The 19,639-nt window shown below is 40.8% G+C and overlaps 1 protein-coding gene across 1 annotated transcript in view; it reads left to right on the forward strand.

Moving 5' to 3' along the window:
- GTF2IRD1 (GTF2I repeat domain containing 1) overlaps positions 1-19,639 on the forward strand; it is a 172,823-nt gene that overhangs the window by 101,185 nt on the left and 51,999 nt on the right. The window contains 6 exon segments of the mRNA XM_032216806.1: positions 2,684-2,867; positions 3,440-3,465; positions 5,821-5,888; positions 7,945-8,023; positions 9,857-9,937; positions 18,382-18,435. Coding sequence (XP_032072697.1) covers positions 2,684-2,867; positions 3,440-3,465; positions 5,821-5,888; positions 7,945-8,023; positions 9,857-9,937; positions 18,382-18,435 — 492 coding nt within the window.

A 19,639-nucleotide genomic window follows, 5' to 3' on the forward strand; every position in this document is an offset into this window, starting at 1 on the left:
TTTGGGGGTGCTACAGCTTTTAAGGAAGTTCCTGAGGGAGGTGGGGGGGGGCTCCATTTGAAAAGTCAACTTTTATCAATCTCTAAATTGGTCTTTCTCAATGGCAAAACAGCAAGGATGTCATTTATGAGGGGAGCAGTTATATCTGTGGCAGAAAACCAGTGGCCGTCCAGATGTTATTGGATTGACACTCCAATTCCTGGTCAGTGCTGGGAGGGGTTGATGGGAACTGGTTTCCTACAGAAAAGAGAAGACCACAAGATCCTTGTTATGGGAATATAACAAGGAGTTCTATAAATAACTTTACCATGATGATAGTTGCTCCTTTGAAAAATACATCGGCAGTTCTTCTTTTGTCCCCACCCTGTGGAAGTAGCTTGTGGTAAATTGGGTTTTTGAGTCTGTAACTTGCCAGCTTTAGGAAAGACACTAATTGCTATGATGTTCTTTCTGCCACCAAGATGGCATCATCCATCATGATGATCTTCATGGTTACCTTCTGAATTATGAGAATCTTTTGTAATATTCTCTGTCTCTTAGGTCTCCTCCTCCTCCTCCCCGCTCTTCTCTCCTTTCCCCCTGTTTCTGACCTAGGATTCCAAGAGTATGAAGCAAACTCCTTGTCCTGACAAAAACCCCTTTTATTAATTTACTGTGAATTCTGCTCATTCACATTCAACAAAGTCTTTTGAGGGAGGATTTACAGCCACAGACTTATCAGGCTTGGAAAGCTGACAGGCCGATATCTGCAAAACTTGGCAAGAAGTCTTGGAGAATCACAAACCAATTAGCGAACTAATTGTTTCCTGCAAATGCCACTCCCCTTTCGCTCCTCTCTTATTCCCTATCGGCGGGGACGTCCACCATCCACCTGTGGCCTTACTCCCAAGTCGACCTCTGTTCTTAGCTGTTCCTTTCATCTGGCAACTCCTGTGCATGCTTACACTGGGAACAGACTCCAGCTGTTCTTCTGCCCCACTGATGTCCGACTCTGAAGCAGCTGATAACTATCAGATGGCCTGGCCCATCTCTGCCTCCAATGCAGAGCCCTTGTCAGAGCCTTCCCCAAACTCCAAGACTGGCCCATGTTCCTCCCCAACCTCCTCACTGTCCGAATCTACTGTCAGCTCTGCTGGCCGACCACAACACCCCCCTTTCTCCCCTCTACTTCTTCCTTCCATCCCTTTTCCTATCTTTCCTTCTGTTGCTTTTTTCCTCTGGTATTTTGATTTTTAAAGATTTGGGCTGGGTTAAACATTAAAAGATAAACAGGAAGAGTTGTTTGGGATAGCACAAATGATTCATGTTTCTTTGTATAAAACGCACTGTGTACAAAGCAATAAAAACATTCACTTTCCATTAAGGCTCAAGCATTGACCTGTACATAGCTCAGTACAATTATGCCCACATTTAAAAGTGGATTGCTGAGGCTAAGAAATTGAGATAGGCCTAAGATGGGAAGATGATTTGAATCTGGAATGTTCTGATATATCACTTGATCTCTGAAATACTATGGCCAAAGTGGGCAATATGTATGCAAATTATGTGGTGAGGGAGCCAGTGACCACTTGGGGCAGAGCAGTTTTGGAGGAGTTAAAGTTAAACCTTATTTAAGAAGTCCGTGTTGTTTTGCATCTAAATTAGCAAGAGAGTCCCTCTGCTCCTAGCAATTTCCTGTTGAAATTCAAATGCACAATTTCTGACAGATTGGGCTAGAAATGAAAAATAATGACATGCAGATTGTGCATTCTATACAACTACATTCTGCATGAATGATACTACTTTTTTAAAAAAATATTTCAATGGTGCTAAGACGCTTAGCTTGTCAATCAGAAAGGTCGGCATTTGGCGGTTAGAATCCATAGCGCCAATTAATGGAGTGAATTCCTGTTACTTGTCCCAGCTTCTGCCAACCTAGCAGTTTGAAAGCAGGTAAAAATGCAAGTAGAAAAATAGGAACCACCTTTGGTAGGAAGGTAAGAGTGTTCCGTGCACCTTTGGTGTTTAGTCATGCCAGCCACATGACCACAGAGACATCTTTGGACAGCACTGGCTCTTTGGTTTGGAAACAGAGATGAACACTGCCCCCTAGAGTCAGGAACAACTAGCACATATGTGCGAGGGGAACCTTTACCTTTACCCTTAAGCTATAGTGTAGTTTGGCTTAGGAGGAATGTGGTTTGTAAACCTAGCCATTTTAGTTTGTTAATAATTGCTTTCAGTTTATCGCGATATGTAAATCTGCTGTGGTTTTTTCAGTAAATAATTAAATCATAGCTTAAGCAGTGTTTGAAGACAGCCAGTGATTGGGTTTGCATAACATACTTAACCTGAATTATCTCATTTTCTGGGCATATCCAAATCACTGAATCATTAAATTAAGCAGTGGATTTCTACAGTACATTAAGCCATAAAGAACTAACCGAGATTAAAAATAAGCAGTATAGACGCTTATGTTTTCAACTAAACTGTGCTGAATGCACACAGCCAACATATCTCTCAGTTTCAGCCACTGGGGAATATGAACAAGTGGTTTGTCTGGGCATTCCAGAGAACAGAGGGGTCAATTTTGTGACAAGGAATACTGGATTGTAGAGGCCTTGGTTCAATCCAGTGGGGTTTGTCTTATGTTCTATTCTTCTGCCTGTTCTTATATTAAAGATTCTATGTTCTACCATGTCAGCTGAAGCCTTGGGACTGGATCATATGGTCCCTGTCCCATACCGGAAAATTGCCTGTGATCCGGAAGCTGTAGAAATCATTGGAATTCCAGACAAAATCCCCTTCAAGAGGCCCTGCACCTATGGAGTCCCCAAGCTCAAGCGGATCTTGGAAGAAAGGCACAATATCCACTTCGTGATCAAAAGGTACTTCACTGCTTCAGCATCTCATAAACGGATGCTGGAAGGAACTGCAAAGTTTGGGACCTTCCATTCCAATCAGGGGCACCTCTTGATAGGTCAAAAAAGGGTGTTATCTCTATCCATTTTGACACACACATACACACATACTTTTCTGATTCCAGTGGAAATAAGCTTTGTAAATAGATCTAGCATTTCTCCAACTTTATTTTCTTGAGGCGCATTTGAGAATTTATCAGGGCTCACCCAAAAAGGCAATGCATGTTTTTATTACAGTAGAAAAACATGTTCAATTTGTGGTCCCACAAATCTGTGAACCAGCAATGGGATCCAGCATCTTAGTTATCTATCATTGGCATGTTAAATTTTAAAAATCGCTTTCTAAATAACCATCAGGAAGTTTAGTTCTCTTTCCATGTGAGAAGGAATAAAAATGTCTGTGTCATTCTGATAAGCTTGGGACATGAACCACCGATTTCAGGGTGGTAATGTTTATCCCCCTATCAATTTCAGATGGATGCTTTTTGTTGTTATTTTTCCCCTTCTTTGCACCTGAGTTATTTCTCCTTCCTTTACAGGATGTTTGATGAAAGAATTTTTACAGGTATGTCAGACAGTTTCCCCAAAGATCCTGTCAAATAGAATGCCAGCTAGACACTTTGAAGCTTTTTCCTTCTCTGAATTTCAAAAAGATGAATTAACTACTACTATCTGTACTAGAGAAGGGACTTCTTCCTGTGACACTGAAATGGTGATTCGCTAATTTGAGTCGTAGCAAATAACATTAGACTGGAGAAGCTTGTGTTAAACTTATTAACTATACCTGTGGTTTGTTGTAAGCAGTCAGCTTTATAACCGAAGACCTGAATCTGTCCCATTTAGTAATTAAAAATGGATAATAAAATTACCATATTTTTTTGAATATAAGACGCACTTCCCCCACTTAAAGTGGATGAATATTTAGGTGCGTTTTATAGATTGAATATGGGTCTGTTTGTAGCCTCCTGAACCCACCGCGCGTCACGTTTTCGCCTTCTCCAGCACCCAGAAACACTCTGCGATGCTCTGTATGTCCCATTTTCATCAGAAACGTCCCTGTTTTTGGCCTGCAAAGTGCTTCTGGAGACCGGGGAGTGCGAAAATGGGATGAGCGGAGGCTAAAAACTATTTTTCTCCTTGTTTTCCTCCTCTAAATCTAGGTGGATATTATAGTCTGATACATCTTATAGTCCCAAAAATACGGTGTCCACAGTTTTCCACAATTGATTGCTTAGCTGAAATGCTGTCCATCCATGGTTGCATTGGAAAAAAACAATATTGAGATGAATGAATTGGAAGGAATTGCTAATCCCTATCTTGCCTTTATTGTCCCTGTTCCCAGTCATTACTAGTCACCTGATTTCCCTCCAAGGTAACAGGTGACAGAAAAGAACAGATTTTGTATACTTAGAGATTGCCCTTCAGTGGTGGTGGAATAAAAAAATACAGTTTTTAACACTGAAACACCTAAGAATGATTTAAGGTTGTCTCATGTCTAGACTGGGAATGAGTTGGTGGCAACATCATGCCACAGTAGAAAAGAGGTCTTCTCAGACTAAGTTGGTGTTATTTGGTTAGGTTGAAAGAGGGAAACTTTCAGTCAGAAATGAATATGAAATCTTCCAAACTTGGCCATGTAAGGGAAAACTAAAAAGTTGTACATGAACTCAAGACTTGTTTTGACCTCAAAATTGTAGCAATGTTTGATGATATTCTTCTAGGAATAAACTAGTGCAGAACAGGTGAGAGATCTTAACATCTCTGACCCAGATATGATTCTTCTGCTCTGTAGAGCAATTCTGTAAAGTAAATGGAATTTTCAGAGCCTCCCTGGGTGTGATAAGCTTTTCAAACCCATTGGAAAGGATTGGGCCTTTTCTTTTAATGAGAAGTAGAAGCCCAATTTCTCTCCCAAAGGCCTTTGGAAGAGTTTTCGTTATAAGCTCTACCAATAATGAAAGCATCTTCCACAAATGGCAAATTGGAAGAGATTAGATTATGCTGTGACATTAGCACTGATTGATTAATTATGCCCCAATCCAGTCAGTGTTGACTCATAGCGATCACTTAGTTTTCCCCCCAGAGCAATCGGATTTCCAGTGTGGTCCTTTACATCTCCTAATGCTGGATATTGGTTTTAATAAGTTCTTAAGGGAAACATTTTTCTTTCTTTCTCTGGAGGATGGCATTTCTTTGGGATAATCTGCTGGGTCCTAGAACTGTAGAGTTGGAAGCTACCTTAGTGATCTCTTGTTCAGAGCAGCCTCCGCAAATACATTTCTGATGTATTAAGAGCCACGGTGGCGCGATGGTTAGAATGCAGCACTGCAGGCTACTTCTGCTGCCTGCCTGCCTGCTGGCTGCCTGCAATTTGGCTGATCAAATCCCATCAGGCTCAAGGTTGACTCAGCCTTCCATCCTTCCAACATTGGTATAGTGAGGACCCAGATTGTTGGGGGCAATAGGCTGATTATAAACTGCTTAGAGAGAGCTGTAAAGCACTGTGAAGCAGTATATAAGTCTAAGTGCTATTACTATATGACCATCCATCCATCCACTTGCATTCTTCATGTTGCTGATAGATGCCCAAAGGGCAAAACTTTGTGAATCTGATGTCTTGATATGTGTTTTAGACCAGGGGTCCCCAACACCCGAGCCGCAGCCCATTACCGAGCCATGGCCCATTTGGAACCGGGCTGTGTGGGTGGCTGATTGGCCCACACACATATGCGCGGCTTGACTTGTGCGAGTGGTGGGCCGCCACAGGGCAGTTCCTCTCTTCCCCTGCCCCACCGGGCTGCCAAGCCGTAAAGCTTGGGGACCGCTGTTTTAGACCATACAGTTCTTCTTCCTTCAAAATAGGGCAGCAGCAAAATATCTGTCCTTTTCTTTTCCCATGCTGCCCAATCCTCACCACCAGGAAACAAATTTACCAAAGACGCAACCAAGATTGAGCCATCAAGCCCCTCTGGGGACGTCTCCCCTGAACCACATGAAGGGCATTTTCTGATTTAGCAGGGACCTCTCAAGCTAATCACAGGTAGCTCATTTTTATCTTGTTCAATGGTGGAATATGAAGACCATTGTGTATTATTGCTGGGATATGTAGCCTCTGAACATGGAGGTTATATTTTGATTAATATAGTTGATACTTATTTATACAATTCTTCCATAATTACGTTATTTTTTAAACCAAATAGTTCAGCGCCATTTTGGGACAAGAGTTCCATGCTTTGATTATACTGTGTTAGAAGGTATATCAAGCCATTATATGGAAAGTCCTTGGGATTCCAATGACTTTATTAAAAGCATGAACTGTTAAGCCACAAATACTTGTTATTTGATTAATTGTGTTCTTTCTTTGTTGTCCTATACCTGTGTTTCTTAGGGAAATCTTCGTAGGTGATACTCTTGTCACCAACTTGTTTTTTTCGATGTTCAGGTTGTTTTCCCAGACAGTCACTAGATGGCAGCAGATACAACCATCTCCTCTTTGCTGCCATCCAATGGTCATATTGTCAGCTTAGATTTGGCAGCCTTGTTCTAGATAAAATCAAGAAAAGAATTACACTAGACTAGATTTTCATCCGTATTACTTGAATCTCAATCTCATTTTTTTTTCCAGAAAACTGTTTTGTTGATACACTGGCCCAGTGATATGATTAAGTTAAAAGAAAGACATAATTCCATAACCACTGAACAGGGATATTTATATACATTTATTGCCTTGTCAGTTCTATTGATCTCTCATAATATAAATCAATTTCACATCTCAGCTTGCCAAGCACAAAGACAAGGTAATATAGCCAAAGATTCATTGCAGTTTAGCACAGGAAGTATTCTTCTATCTTAGAAGACTTTATTCTTTTGAGAAGGATGTGAATTAAACAGTTGACATAAATAGAATGATCCTATGTATCCAAATGAGCCCATCCTCCAGCCGTGAATATTATATTTGACTGACAGATTACAGATCCAAAGGATACGTAGAAGGATGCAGAATGCAAAAAAAAAAAAAAATCAAGAAAAAATGAAATGAACCAAAGCAAATCTTCGACATGACCAAAATTGATCCCAAAATTTATATTGCTAAGTGAGATACTTATTAATTAATTAATTATTTTATTTATTTATTATAGGGTTTGTATGCCGCCCACTCTCGAGAGACTCAGGGCGGCTTACAAATAAAAAGGAAGGGGGAACATACAAAAATTAAAAAAACAACATTAAAATTCCATAACATTCGCAACTTAGGATGGGGGCTGGATAAATCAACAGCCCCAGGCCTGCCGGAACAGCCAGGTCTTGGTTGCTTTGCGGAAGGCTGGAAGGGTAGTAAGGGTCCGGATCTCCACGGGAAGATCGTTCCATAGTGCCGGAGCAGCTACAGAGAAGGCCCTCCCCCGGGGAGTCACCAGCCGACATTGACCGGCAGATGGAATCCGGAGGAGGTCTAGTCTGTGGGATCTTATGGGTCTCTGGGAGGTAAATGGCAGGAGGCGGTCTCTCAGGTAGCCAGGCCCTATACCATGTAGGGCTTTAAAAGTAACGACTAGCACCTTGAAGCGTGTCCGGAGACCAATGGGAAGCCAGTGCAGCTCGCGGAGGATAGGTGTAACGTGGGTGTACCTAGGTACGCCCACTATCGCTCGCGCAACTGCATTCTGGACTAACTGAAGTCTTCGAACACTCTTCAAGGGCAGTCCCATGTAGAGCCTCCAGTCTTGAGGTGATGAGGGCATTAACTCATTAAATGAGTTTTGGCCCAGTTTACAACCCTTGTTGCCACAATTGCAGTTGTTAAAGTTAATAACGTGGTTGTTAAGTGAATCTGCCTTTCCCATTGCCTTTATCTGTCAGAAGGTTGCAAAAGGGAATGTTGCAGCCATCATAAATATGAACCAATTGCCAAGCATCCCGTGACCACGGGGTGGCTGCAATGGTTCTAAGAGTGGAAAATGGTCCTAGGTTATTTTCTCAGTACTGTTGTTACTTCAAACGATCACTAAACGAATGGTTGTAAGTTGAGGACTACCTGTAATCTGTAAATCACGAAACCTGCTTGATCCTGCTTTCATTTGCTAGGTCTGAAAAATGCCTCATCTCTGGAGACTGTGAGCCAGGTAAGTCACCAGCAACCACTGCTTTGTTCAAGTAATAGTAAGAAGAAGATAGTTGAGACCGTCTGCATTGGAATATAATATGGAGTTAATTATGTAGCATTGCTGTAGTTTTCATGATTGAATGTCATGAATTATGTACTGTTATCTGTTTATTTATTTTTCTCAATTTATACAGCTCCCGAGCTCACAAACCATACGTCTATAAACATGTGTGCCTTAGTATATTTATTAAGTCCATTAAGGTAGTAGATAACCAATAAGTTAAGCTTCTCTTTAAAAATGCAAAACATTGGTTTGCCTAGAATAAAGATTCAGATCCTCATGACTATTATGGAGAAGAATTAATGATGTAAAAAAGATGTTGAGAATCTAGAAAGAGTGCAGAGAACAGCAACAAAGATGATTAGGGAACTAGAGACTAAAACATATGAAGAACCGTTGCAGGAACTGAGTATCTCTAGTTTAATGAAAATAAGGGACTAAGGGGGTGATATGATAGCAGTGTCCAATATCTCAGGAGCTGCCACAAAGAAGAGGGAGTCAAACTATTCTCAAGGCACCTGAGCAGTGGGTGGAAACTAATCAAGGAGAGAAGCACCTACAGTAGATCTAATGAGAAATTCCTGACAGTTAGAACAATTAATCAGTGGAAGGACTTGCCTCCAGAAGTTGTGAATGCTCCAACACTGGAAGTTTTAAGAAGATGTTGGATAACCATTTGTCTGAAGTGGTGTAGGGTTTCATGTCTAAGCAGGGGGTTGGACTAGAAGACCCCCAAGGTCCCTTCCAACTCTGTTATTCTATTCTAATTCAAAAAGTTTGACCTTAGAAGAGTTTCTTGCCCTAGATATATCCTTGATATATACCCTTGTCCTTCTTGAATTTGATATATGGGTTGCGGTTTCCAGATTCAATTTGTATACGTATGTTCAGGAGAGATAAGTAAGGCTCCTAGTAGGAATTACAGGCAGTCTTTGTAAATTGCTATGATCCTAAACCTATGAAAGGCAGCTTGTGCATTCCCGTTTATATAAATCCTTTGTTCAGCACCATGAGGACTAGAATCTTACTTTATTTTTGTACAGAAGTGCTATTAACTCAGTTGCAGAGCATATGTACCAGATTTCCCTTCTGTAGATGCAACGCTATCTCAACTCAACTCAACGCTATACAAATTTATGTAATAAATAAATATGATTCTGTACAAAAGATCTAGGTTCAATCCTTGGCATCTCCAAAATGGAAACGCTCCTGTCTGAGGCCTTCAGCCTTTATTATAAACTATTTTAGGTGTTTTAAAATTAAGAAGGTATACAAAGTTGCAAATAAATAAGGGAGACTGAGAGAGAAGAATAAATGGCCCAATTCAGTATTTTTAATTGATGATACGGCTTTAAGTATCACAATAGTAAACAAGGGAGAAAAAGATGATAAACAATAATTTCTTGTTACAGATTTTATGGTTCTTATTTGTCTACCGTGTTTAATAAGACAGGGTCTTATTTTCTTTTGACCCCTAAAATAAACACTGACCTCATTTTGGGGGAGATCTTATTATTTTTGAGGTGCAGGAGGTGGCGAGCATTGTCATCTCATGGCTGCTGCAGTGTTGCAATATTTTCAGGAGGGCTTATTTTTGGAGAGGGCTTAGTGCATATGCTCAAAAGCCCGATTGGGCTTATTATCTGGGGAGGTCTTATTTTTGGGAAAACAGATTAAGCATCCTCCTTCTCTCTCTCTCTCTCTCTCCCTCTCCCTCCCTCCCTCCCTCCCTCTCCCTCTCTCCTAACTTTCTTCTGTTCCAAATTCTCACAGTTCTGCTTTCCTTAATAGGTACCTCAGGGGAACTGGGAGGGATTAAACGCATCAAAATAGAACCAGACGAAGTGGACATAATTCAGATCACTGTTCCAGGTCAGTACATTTCACACAGAAGGTTTCTAAGGCCTTCTCAGCATCTTTTCAGACTTCTCCAACTTGATTTCTGTTCGATATTGCCACACACAAGTATCTGGAGGTTGTCAAGGCTGAAGGCCGGGAGTTGGCAATTTTCCCCCCAGCTCTGATGCTCAAACCAAATCTGGATTTTTGTCAAATTTTACCGTACTCTCAAAACAAGATGGCTGAAATTTGGCAAGATTTCAGATAATTGGTCTCTTTTTCTTGTGATTGCCTCTTCAAGTCCTGACAGGTGTCTTGGCATTGAGGCAGGGGAGGCATTCAACCGGTTCGGACTGGTTCAGGTGAACTAGTAGTTGGCCCCGCCCACCTGCCCCTGCCCTTTCCTGTCCTATATTTCCCAGTTTTTTAACACAACTGATTCGTGTGGCACAGCGGAATGCCGGTTCACCAACAAAAGGGCAAACGACAAAACCGCGCCGACTAGTTTTTTAATAGTGATAATTATTGTAGTTAATACTCTTTATGTATAATCTTCCAATTGTTAGTTATCATATCAACTCCACATTATATACATTACTATCAATATCAATTATTATTCAACTATATCTGTTACAAGAAAAAGCAATTAGGTTTAACTAGTTTTCAATTGTATTCTTCAATCTATCAGCCAGTTCCAAATTATATATATTACTATCCATATCAGTCATTATTCAGCTATATCTATTACACATTAAGGTAATCAGATTTAGCTAGATTTTAAATTACGTTCTTCCATCTATCAGCCAGTGTCTCTCCAATAGCAAGATCTTCTCCAGCCAATTGCCACGCGTTGGATAAATTTACCAAATGTTGGTAAAGAGTATTAACTACAATAATTATCACTATTAAAAAACTAAATAAAATACATACAATCAAATGTTAATCAATACTGGGAAAATGTTATGATATATGATATAATTAAATATCATGGATGTCCAGCTAAAATAGGATATGAGGATTTGATGATAATAGAGGATTTTACAAATAAGTAAATGAATTGTCAGCATGTGTTATGGATTAATTATGTAATGCATAGCTAAGGATGAAGGATGTTTAAATAACCACAGTAATTAAAACTGGAGGTATAATGATGTTGATATGGTAAACATTCGAGTTAAGATATTTGAATTAATATGAGTTAATGGAAGAGAAGCACCAAAAGCATGTTGTAACCAGCTGATATACTTCTTTTTTTTCTCATGATAGACACCTGTGTTTTGTTTTATTTTCCTGCCTTGTCTCTTGTCGTTTTTGTCTTTTTTTGTATTATTTTTATTTTTTATTTTTTATTTTAATTTTTATTTTTTATCTGTCGGTTTTTTTTTTCCTTTTCTGATTTTTTCCTCTCCCACCGGTGTGGGCAGGGATTGTTCAAGACTATTACTTTCATCAATATTTCTAGATAATAATTACAGTTAAATGAAAATGGATATATAATAATGCTTTAGTTAATATGAGTTATGTTGGTTGACTGTGGAGGAGATGTACCAAAACTTATCTGTAATTGATTGATACATTTTCTACAGATGTAAAGAAAGATGTGTACCTGTTTTAAACTAAAATTAAAAAACATTTATTAAAAAAAAAAAAAAAACCGCGCTGACTAAACCGCGGTGATAAAACCGGGTGTTCTAAAGCGCTCCGATGAATGAGCACTGAATCGCGGCGACAACAGCGCGGTGACAGAAGTGCACTGTAAAACTAAACCTAAACGTAATGCTAACCCTAATCGTAAACCTAACCCTAAACGTAAAGCTAAACCTAACCCTAAACCTAACACTAAATGTAACGCTAAACCTAACCCTAAACCTAACCCTAAACCTAACCCTAAACCTAACCCTTACCTTAACTTAAATCGCTCCTCTGTCGACTGAAATCGCCCTTCTGTCTCCGCGCTGTTGTCGCTGCGTTGTTGTCGCCACGTTGGTGACGTCGCGGTTTTAGTGACGCGGTTTAGTCGGCACAGTTTTGTCGTTCGCCCTTTTGTCGGGTCACGCGGAATGCCACGCGTCAGCTGTTTTACTCACCAGCACTGACATAGAAGGTACATTTTAAAACTTAAAATGGGTGGTTTTTGAACGCTGCGTGTGCGCACAAAGCACACATTAAGTGCGGGTTGCATCCCACCACTGCATTGACGGGTCCTGCTTTGACAACCACTGGTTGATGTGTAATTACTGCCCCAGACCAAACCAGATAAGCTAGTTTGGTCTAACGGTTAAGCACCAGGCTAGATACCAGAAGACTGAGTTCTAGTCCCATCTTAAGCATGAAAGCTGGCTGGGTACTTTGGGCCAATCACCAGGAGATTGTGAGTTCTAGTCCCACCTTAAGCATGAAAGCCGGCTGGGTGACTTTGGGCCAATCACCAGGAGATTGTGAGTTCTAGTCCCACCTTAGGCATGAATGCCAGCTGGATGATTTACTCTCTCTCAGCCCAACCCACTTCATAGGGTTGTATCTGTGAGGAAAATGGAAGAAGGAGTATTAGATATGCTTTTGCTGCCTTAGATTATTTATTAAAAAGTGGGTTTTAAAAAATATAAAATAAATAAGCCCTTCCATTTATGCATCTTGTTTGGGATGGAATACCTCCCTTGTGAACATGTGAACCTTCTGGAATTCTTCCTCTCCTGGCAATTGAATGCCAATGATACTGCAGCTTTTAAATGAGAGCTGTTGCCTCGAGTGATTTGGTCCCTTGGGTCAGAGCTGAATCACACACCTATTTAAAAGCTGACACTTGATTGCCACGTCTCCTCCATCTGATTAACAGATCATGTCCTCGGAGGTCACCGCCAATTGCTTGCCACTCTTTGACGTCCCTGAAGAGTTCGCATGATAGGAATTGCGCTCGGAGAAGCGGTGATAAGCACCAAGTGCAGCACTTCGGCTTGCTGTTACATGGGAAGACTTCTTGTCGTCAGAGGTTTCAGCTTGCAATTGGGTCGTAGCATTTTCAGGGACTCAGATGAAAGAAAGAGATTCATTTGATCCAAAATAGAAAGCTGGGGGATGAATCAAAATAACATGAAAGAGTATGCTAGCTTTTGAATTCTCTCATATTCCTTTTGGCGTTGTTTTTGTTGATCCTTGTAACGCTGCCAGGCAGTTATGAGATTTGGCTCAGGGCCATAATTGCTTTTTCTATTATTTAATTAGTGTTGCATCTTTCAGTCTGAAAGGACATTTTCATGTAGAAGCTATATAAGCCTATCATAGGAAGAGCAAAAGGCCATCTGCCTTGTGATAATGGAAGGCTTCTTCTTGACTTCAATGCAAGGATGGAGTCAGATAGAAAGATCCCTTTTTGCCAACTTCTATCAGCATCCTAGGGATGTGGTGGCTCAGTGGCTAAGACGCTGAGTTTGTCGATCAGAAAGGTCGGCAGTTCGGCGGTTCGAATCCGTAGCGCCGATTAACGGAGTGAGCTCCCGTTACTTCTCCCAGCTTCTGTCAACCTAGCAGTTTGAAAGCGTGTAAAAATGCAAGTAGAAAATAATAGCAATAGCAGTAGACTTATATACCGCTTCATAGGGCTTTTAGCCCTCTCTAAGCGGTTTACAGAGAGTCAGCATATTGCCCCCAACAATCTGGGTCCTCATTTTACCCACCTCGGAAGGATGGAAGGCTGAGTCAACACTGAGCCGGTGAGATTTGAACCGCTGAACTGCTGATCTAGCAGTAGCCTGCAGTGCTGCATTTAACCACTGCGCCACCTTGGCTCTTAAGAACCACTTTTGGTGGGAAGGGAACAGCGTTCCATGCACCTTTGGCGTTTAGTCATGCTGGCCACATGACCACGGAGACGTCTTCGGACAGCGCTGGCTCTTCAGCTTTGAAACAGAGATGAGCACCGCCCCCTAGAGTCGGGAATGACTAGAACATATATGCAAGGGGAGCCTTTACCTTTACTTTTATCAGCATCCTCCTGATTCAAATACATCTTTCCTTTTAATCACTCAGTCCTTAAAGGACAAAATAGAGCTGTGATTATTACAAACATTTACAGGCTGTCCTCGACATATGACCATAACTGAGCCCAAAATTTCTATTGCTAAGCGAGACAGTTGTTAAGTGAGTTTTGTTGACCTGAAGTAATCGTTTTCACGACGTTCTAGTAATTAAAGCATTTGATAATTTCGTCTGAGAATTAAATCCCGCTATTAATGAGGTACCAGATTCAAGGCTAGGCTAGCAGTGAGAAGAGATAACAAGTGAATGACTCTTTCCTGAGATAGCACTGCAGATATTTTCCACAATAGCTGAGGGTAGGCATGGAAATAGCATCTTACAAAATTATATTAAACTTATTTAACTCTCTCCACCAGCCCTGGGGTCAGATAAGAAAGCAAAAGCAGAGAGCAAGACTTAGCCCCCTGAGCCTTCAAAAGAAATCCAACTTTGCAGTCTACCCAGAAATTTTCTGGAAAAAACAGTGCAGACAGACACCTACAAATTAAGAAAAGAGAATTTTCTAGGATCTCCTGGCAACAGCTCATAGTTGCGTTATAAGATAGGAATCTGGCCTTATCTTGGTGCTTAATCGTTTCTTCTCATCTCTAGTCTCCTTTCACACTTTTACCTCAGTATGAGAAGATCACTTTAAGCGGGGAGGGAACCTTGGTGCTTTCTGAGCTTGGTTGTTTTCTTGCAGACGTTTCATTACCCAAACTAGGTGACTTCATCAGTGCTGCACAAGGACTTGTCATTTCAACTCTGAGTTACAAATATTCTCCTTTATTAAGATCACTTTAGGGCAGGGGTATCAAACTGGATCAGCATTGTTGTTCTCCGTGGGCCGGCCGGGGGAGGGGAGGAAGAGACGGGACGGGCCCCTCTTGCAGTATCCTGTCGGTTAAAAAGGGATGCGGGGGAAGCTACACGCGGGGGAAGTTACACGCGGTCCCCTTGCGCGGCTCATTTTCAGCCTGGACGGCTTCCTGCAGCAGTTTGCCAGCCAAAACTGGGCATGGGGGGGGGCATGCATCCAGGCTGAAAATGAGCCGTGGGGCTTTTGGCTGCCAGAGGCACCACGGGCCAGATTTAAGAGCCTTGAGTTTGTCACCCCTGTTATAGGACATTGTACTCACAAAGGGCACCATACTAACAAGAAGATCCATTTGAATTGGTTCTAAAGTCCAATGAACAAATTGCTCACGGTTTGGGCCAGTGGGGAGCACCCGCAGTCTTCATGCAGTACATAAATGGGTTCCACCACAAAACCGCGGTGGACTAAAGCGCGCTCGACGAAAGCGCGTACGTGACGTCATCACAGCGCGACGAAAACATCGCGCTGTGAGCGGTAAATTTAAAATTAAAGCGAAAACCTTACCCTAACCCCCCCAAACCTAACCCTAAACCTAACCCTTAACCTAACCCTAAACCTAACCCTTAACCTAACACTAAACCTAACGCTAACCCTTAACCTAACCCTAACCCTAACCCTTACCTTTATGTGAATCGGCTTGCCTTAATTTTATTTTAATTTTAATTTAATTTATTTTTATTTTTTTTCGTGGCGCTGCTGATGACGTCACGTACGCGCTTTCGTCGGGCGCCCTTTAGTGGACCGCGGTTTTGACGGGTCACACATAAATGAGGTGCTACATGACCACCTGTAATGCGGAGTACTCATTTATTTAGATGACATCTTGATTTTCTCTGAGACCCTAGAAGAACATGTGAAGCTGGTGCGGCAAGTTCTGAAAAAAACTTCTAAAATTGTAGACAGTGATTTTATTACTTCTATAATTCCATATCGTGTTGTTAAAGGATAGTGAATGGCTGTATTCCCTGTTCACTGATACTCATCATACATATGCCAAAATATTGGCAGGGGGGGTAGCTGTTACGGTTGCTATGTATAAAAAGGGCAACCTAACTACTTGCTTGCCAACTACTAGTCTATCAGATTTTGAAGCATAGTAAGTATGCTTTATGACAAGCACTTATATAACAAGTTGTCTCAGTTAACACAAAATATAATCTGGCAAATAACCAGGCAAGTGTCAGAAATGGATGCTCAATTTTTGATCATGTTTCTTATTTTGCAACATCTGGCTAAAATATAGTCCTAGTCAGGTTTTGTACGATACTGTGCATACATGAGCATAGTTTTTCATAGCTCTACCAAATACTGGGCACGTAACAATGACGTAGTTCTAAATATACAAATAAAACTGGCAGTAATGCAGTCGGTTTTCTTTTGTCAGAGGAGCACAACATATTCCAGCAATTGTAAAATCATACTTGGCTAAAGCATGTCTATAACTTTTGATTTGAGTGGTGCAGTGGCCTAGAGGTGGCGCTCTTACCTCACAATCAGATGGCTGTGAGTTCGAGCCTAGGTAGAAGCAGATATTTCTCTCTCTGGGAATGTTGAGATTAATATCTGCTGAGTATAACTCCTCATTGGCAACAGGAAAGGCATCCGGCCAGTAACATTCAGCTCTATTCAGTTGCCCAGATTCCACCCCGCAAGAGATTATGGGATCATTAAAAGACGAGGATTATGATGTCTATAACTTTTGATTAAATCAGGGGCGGGAAACCATGGGAACCAACTGTAAGTCTCCCCCTCCCCCCCCTTTTTTACTGTTGTTGTAATTTTGAATGGTTGGTAAATAGTTGTAAGTTGAGGCCTACCTGTAGGAGAGTTTTGCTAAGGGCAAGATCTGTTCAACCATAAAACAAACAATTATTTCAATCTGAAACTGCAGGTAATTAATATATCTTTGAGAAACTCCCATTCCTGCATGCTAGATTGTAAATTTCCCCCTTAAGTAGCAGTTTGGTTAGTGTAGTTAATTTTCAGGTCTCCCCCAAATGTTAAAAATTTGGGATTCTGGTATTTGGCTATAGATAAATTAAAATAAAAGATAAGCAAGAAACACCTGTGAGCTTAGAGGAAAAGAACAACCATTTTCTGAGCCAAAGGTAAAGCCATCTTCTGTTTTTTTCCTTTTGTTTCGGTTAGATGAATTTGTGTCCTCCTTTCTCGAGGCAGGCATCCTCAAAGCTATTCATATATTGAATTTTGAACGCACGTGATAAAAGCCACATGGCCAAAAAATGATATGAAACTGGGTTGGAGTTGCAAAGTTCTTTCTTACCACTTTCTGAATAGACTTGTTCTGTTTTTGGCCTTTCTCTCCTCCTGTTTCCCCCTGGTTTTTTTTTTTAAAAAATTGACTGTACAACACCTAATAAGAAAATGTCCGTTGATGCCAGGAAAACATGCATTTTAGAAAGAAAGCACAAATGGATGCTGCCACTGAAAAGGCTCTTTCCCTCAAATGTCATTTATTTGGCTTGCTGAAATATGGCCACAGTGATCCAATGGGTTAAATGCTCTGCAGAATGGTGCAGTTAGATGTTTAGGCCCAGGATAATGTAATAGTGTACGGTAGGGAGTTTTTGAAGAGCCTTGGGTAAGACTTGGGAATTAGCACATCCTATTAGTGCTATATAAAAAGTGCCATATATTGCAATATCTGTAGCTGTAATTTAGAAAAAAAAATAATTAGAAGGGGAATAGATTCTGAAACATTGGAAATTATACTGTCCACTCTATGAAGAAGAATGTTCTTAGTAAGACAAGTCAGAAACTTCCAGGAAAGAACCACACTTGGGGGCCACACTTGGAATACTGCAATCAGTTTTGGTCACCACGATGTAGAAAAAATGTGGAGACTCTAGAAAGAGTGCAGAGAAGAGCAACAAAGATGATTAGGGGACTGGAGACTAAAACATATGAAGAATGGTTGCAGGAACTGGGTATGTCTAGTTTAATGAAAAGAAGGACTAGGGGAGACAAGATAGCAGTGTTCCAGTGTCTCAGGGGCTGCCGCAAAGAAGAGGGAGTCAAGCTATTCTCCAAGGCACCTGAGGGTAGAACAAGAAGCAATGGGTGGAAAATAATCAAGGAGAGAAGCAACTTAGAACTGAGGACAAATTTCCTGACAGTTAGAACAATTAATCAGTAGAACAACTTGCCTCCAGAAGTTGTGCAAGTTCCAACACTGGAAGTTTTTAAGAAGATGTTGGATAATCATTTGTTGGAAGTGGTGTAGGGTTTCCTGCCTAAGCAGGAGGGTTGGACTAGAAGACCTCCAAGATCCCTTCCAACTCTGTTATTCTAAAAACATGTTTTGAAGGCTTGGTCTCTTGTTGATTTGGGGCGCTTAACCCCCCCCCCCCAGCTGAGAACTGTCTGCCTCTTTAAAAGTCATCAGCCTAAGTGTATTATGTGAACATAGCAGGGGAAAGCAAATAGCCTTATTGATAACCATCTAAAATTCCACACTATAATAATATATGCATCTTTTCAATGTAACAGAGTGCTCTTTCAAAAAATACCTACTCCCAATTATGGGCTTGTGCTCTGCTCAATGTCAGCCTTCTCTGATTTTCAGATAAAGGGCCCAGCATTGATTTGCAGCATGACGAGAAGCAAATGGAAGGGAAAGGTGAGTTTTGTCTGGGTTTTTTAAATACCAAAATAATCGCCTGCACCTTCAGTGTATCTCTTTTGTGTCTCCAGCCTTTAGTATGAAAGGGGGAATGGATTTGTCTTTTTAAAAAATCCCGCTGATTTATTTATACAGCTGGAGAATGGCAAGTCACTTTATCAATGAGATAGATGGCATGTACGTTTAATTAATAAATAAGTCTTCTGAGCTTCAAAACTCTCCAAATACATGCTATCCAATCTTTAGCAGCAGATATCCAAAAATATCGCCTTGTACATATTTTTCTGTCTGGTTTGATTTTTTTAAAAATTCTTCTCAAAATATTCTTTTATATATTTCCCTTAATTACCTGTGAATGAGTGGGAGACACAAAATTCAATACAAGGTGTAAATAACTGCAAAGGTCTCTGCTGTGGGTGCTTGTTTTCTTTTATTGTGATTTTTTTAAAGGAGGAGTTGGTGATCTAAACCAGAATCAAGTCCTGGTTTTGCTTGGTGAAGGGAATATCTGCAACCTTGTTTGCCATTTATGTAGTTCATTTTATTTCAGTGTTCTCCATTCAATAATATACACACGTAGGGACATTTTTTATGTTGAGGAAAGAAGTTATTTGCGATAACATTGAATTTACTGTAAATATTTCATTGGACTTCATTTTGCAAACTGAGGCCAACTTTTCTCATTATTCCAGAAGGTACAAGTAGTCCTCGATTTACGATCACAATCGAGCTTAACATTTCTGTTTCTAAGTGAGACAATTGTTAAGTGGGGTTTTTCCCATTTTACGACCTCTCTTGTCACAGTTAAGTGAATCACTACAGTTGTTAAGGTAGTAACAAGATTGTTAAATAAATCTGACTTTACTTGTCAGAAGGACGCAAAAGGTGATCACCTGACCCCTGGGACGCAGCAGCCATGATGAGTACATGTCAGTTGCTAAGTGGTCAAATTTTGATCACGTGACCGTTGGGATGCGGCAATGGTTACAACTGTGAAAAATGGTCGTAAGTCACTTTTTTCAGTGCCATTGTGACTTTGAACGTTCACTAAATGAACTGTTATCAGTCGAGGACTATTTTACTTCCATCTTTAACATTTTAGGCTCCTTTACTGATAGTCCTTGTTGGGTAAGCTCCCCGTTGGGAGAGCGAGTGCGTTCAGAGAAGCGTTGTGAGAGTTGTGTTGGAGAACACACAAACC

The sequence above is a fragment of the Thamnophis elegans genome, chromosome 4, assembly GCF_009769535.1.
Source record: "Thamnophis elegans isolate rThaEle1 chromosome 4, rThaEle1.pri, whole genome shotgun sequence".
In the NCBI taxonomy this organism is placed as follows: Eukaryota; Metazoa; Chordata; class Lepidosauria; order Squamata; family Colubridae; genus Thamnophis; species Thamnophis elegans.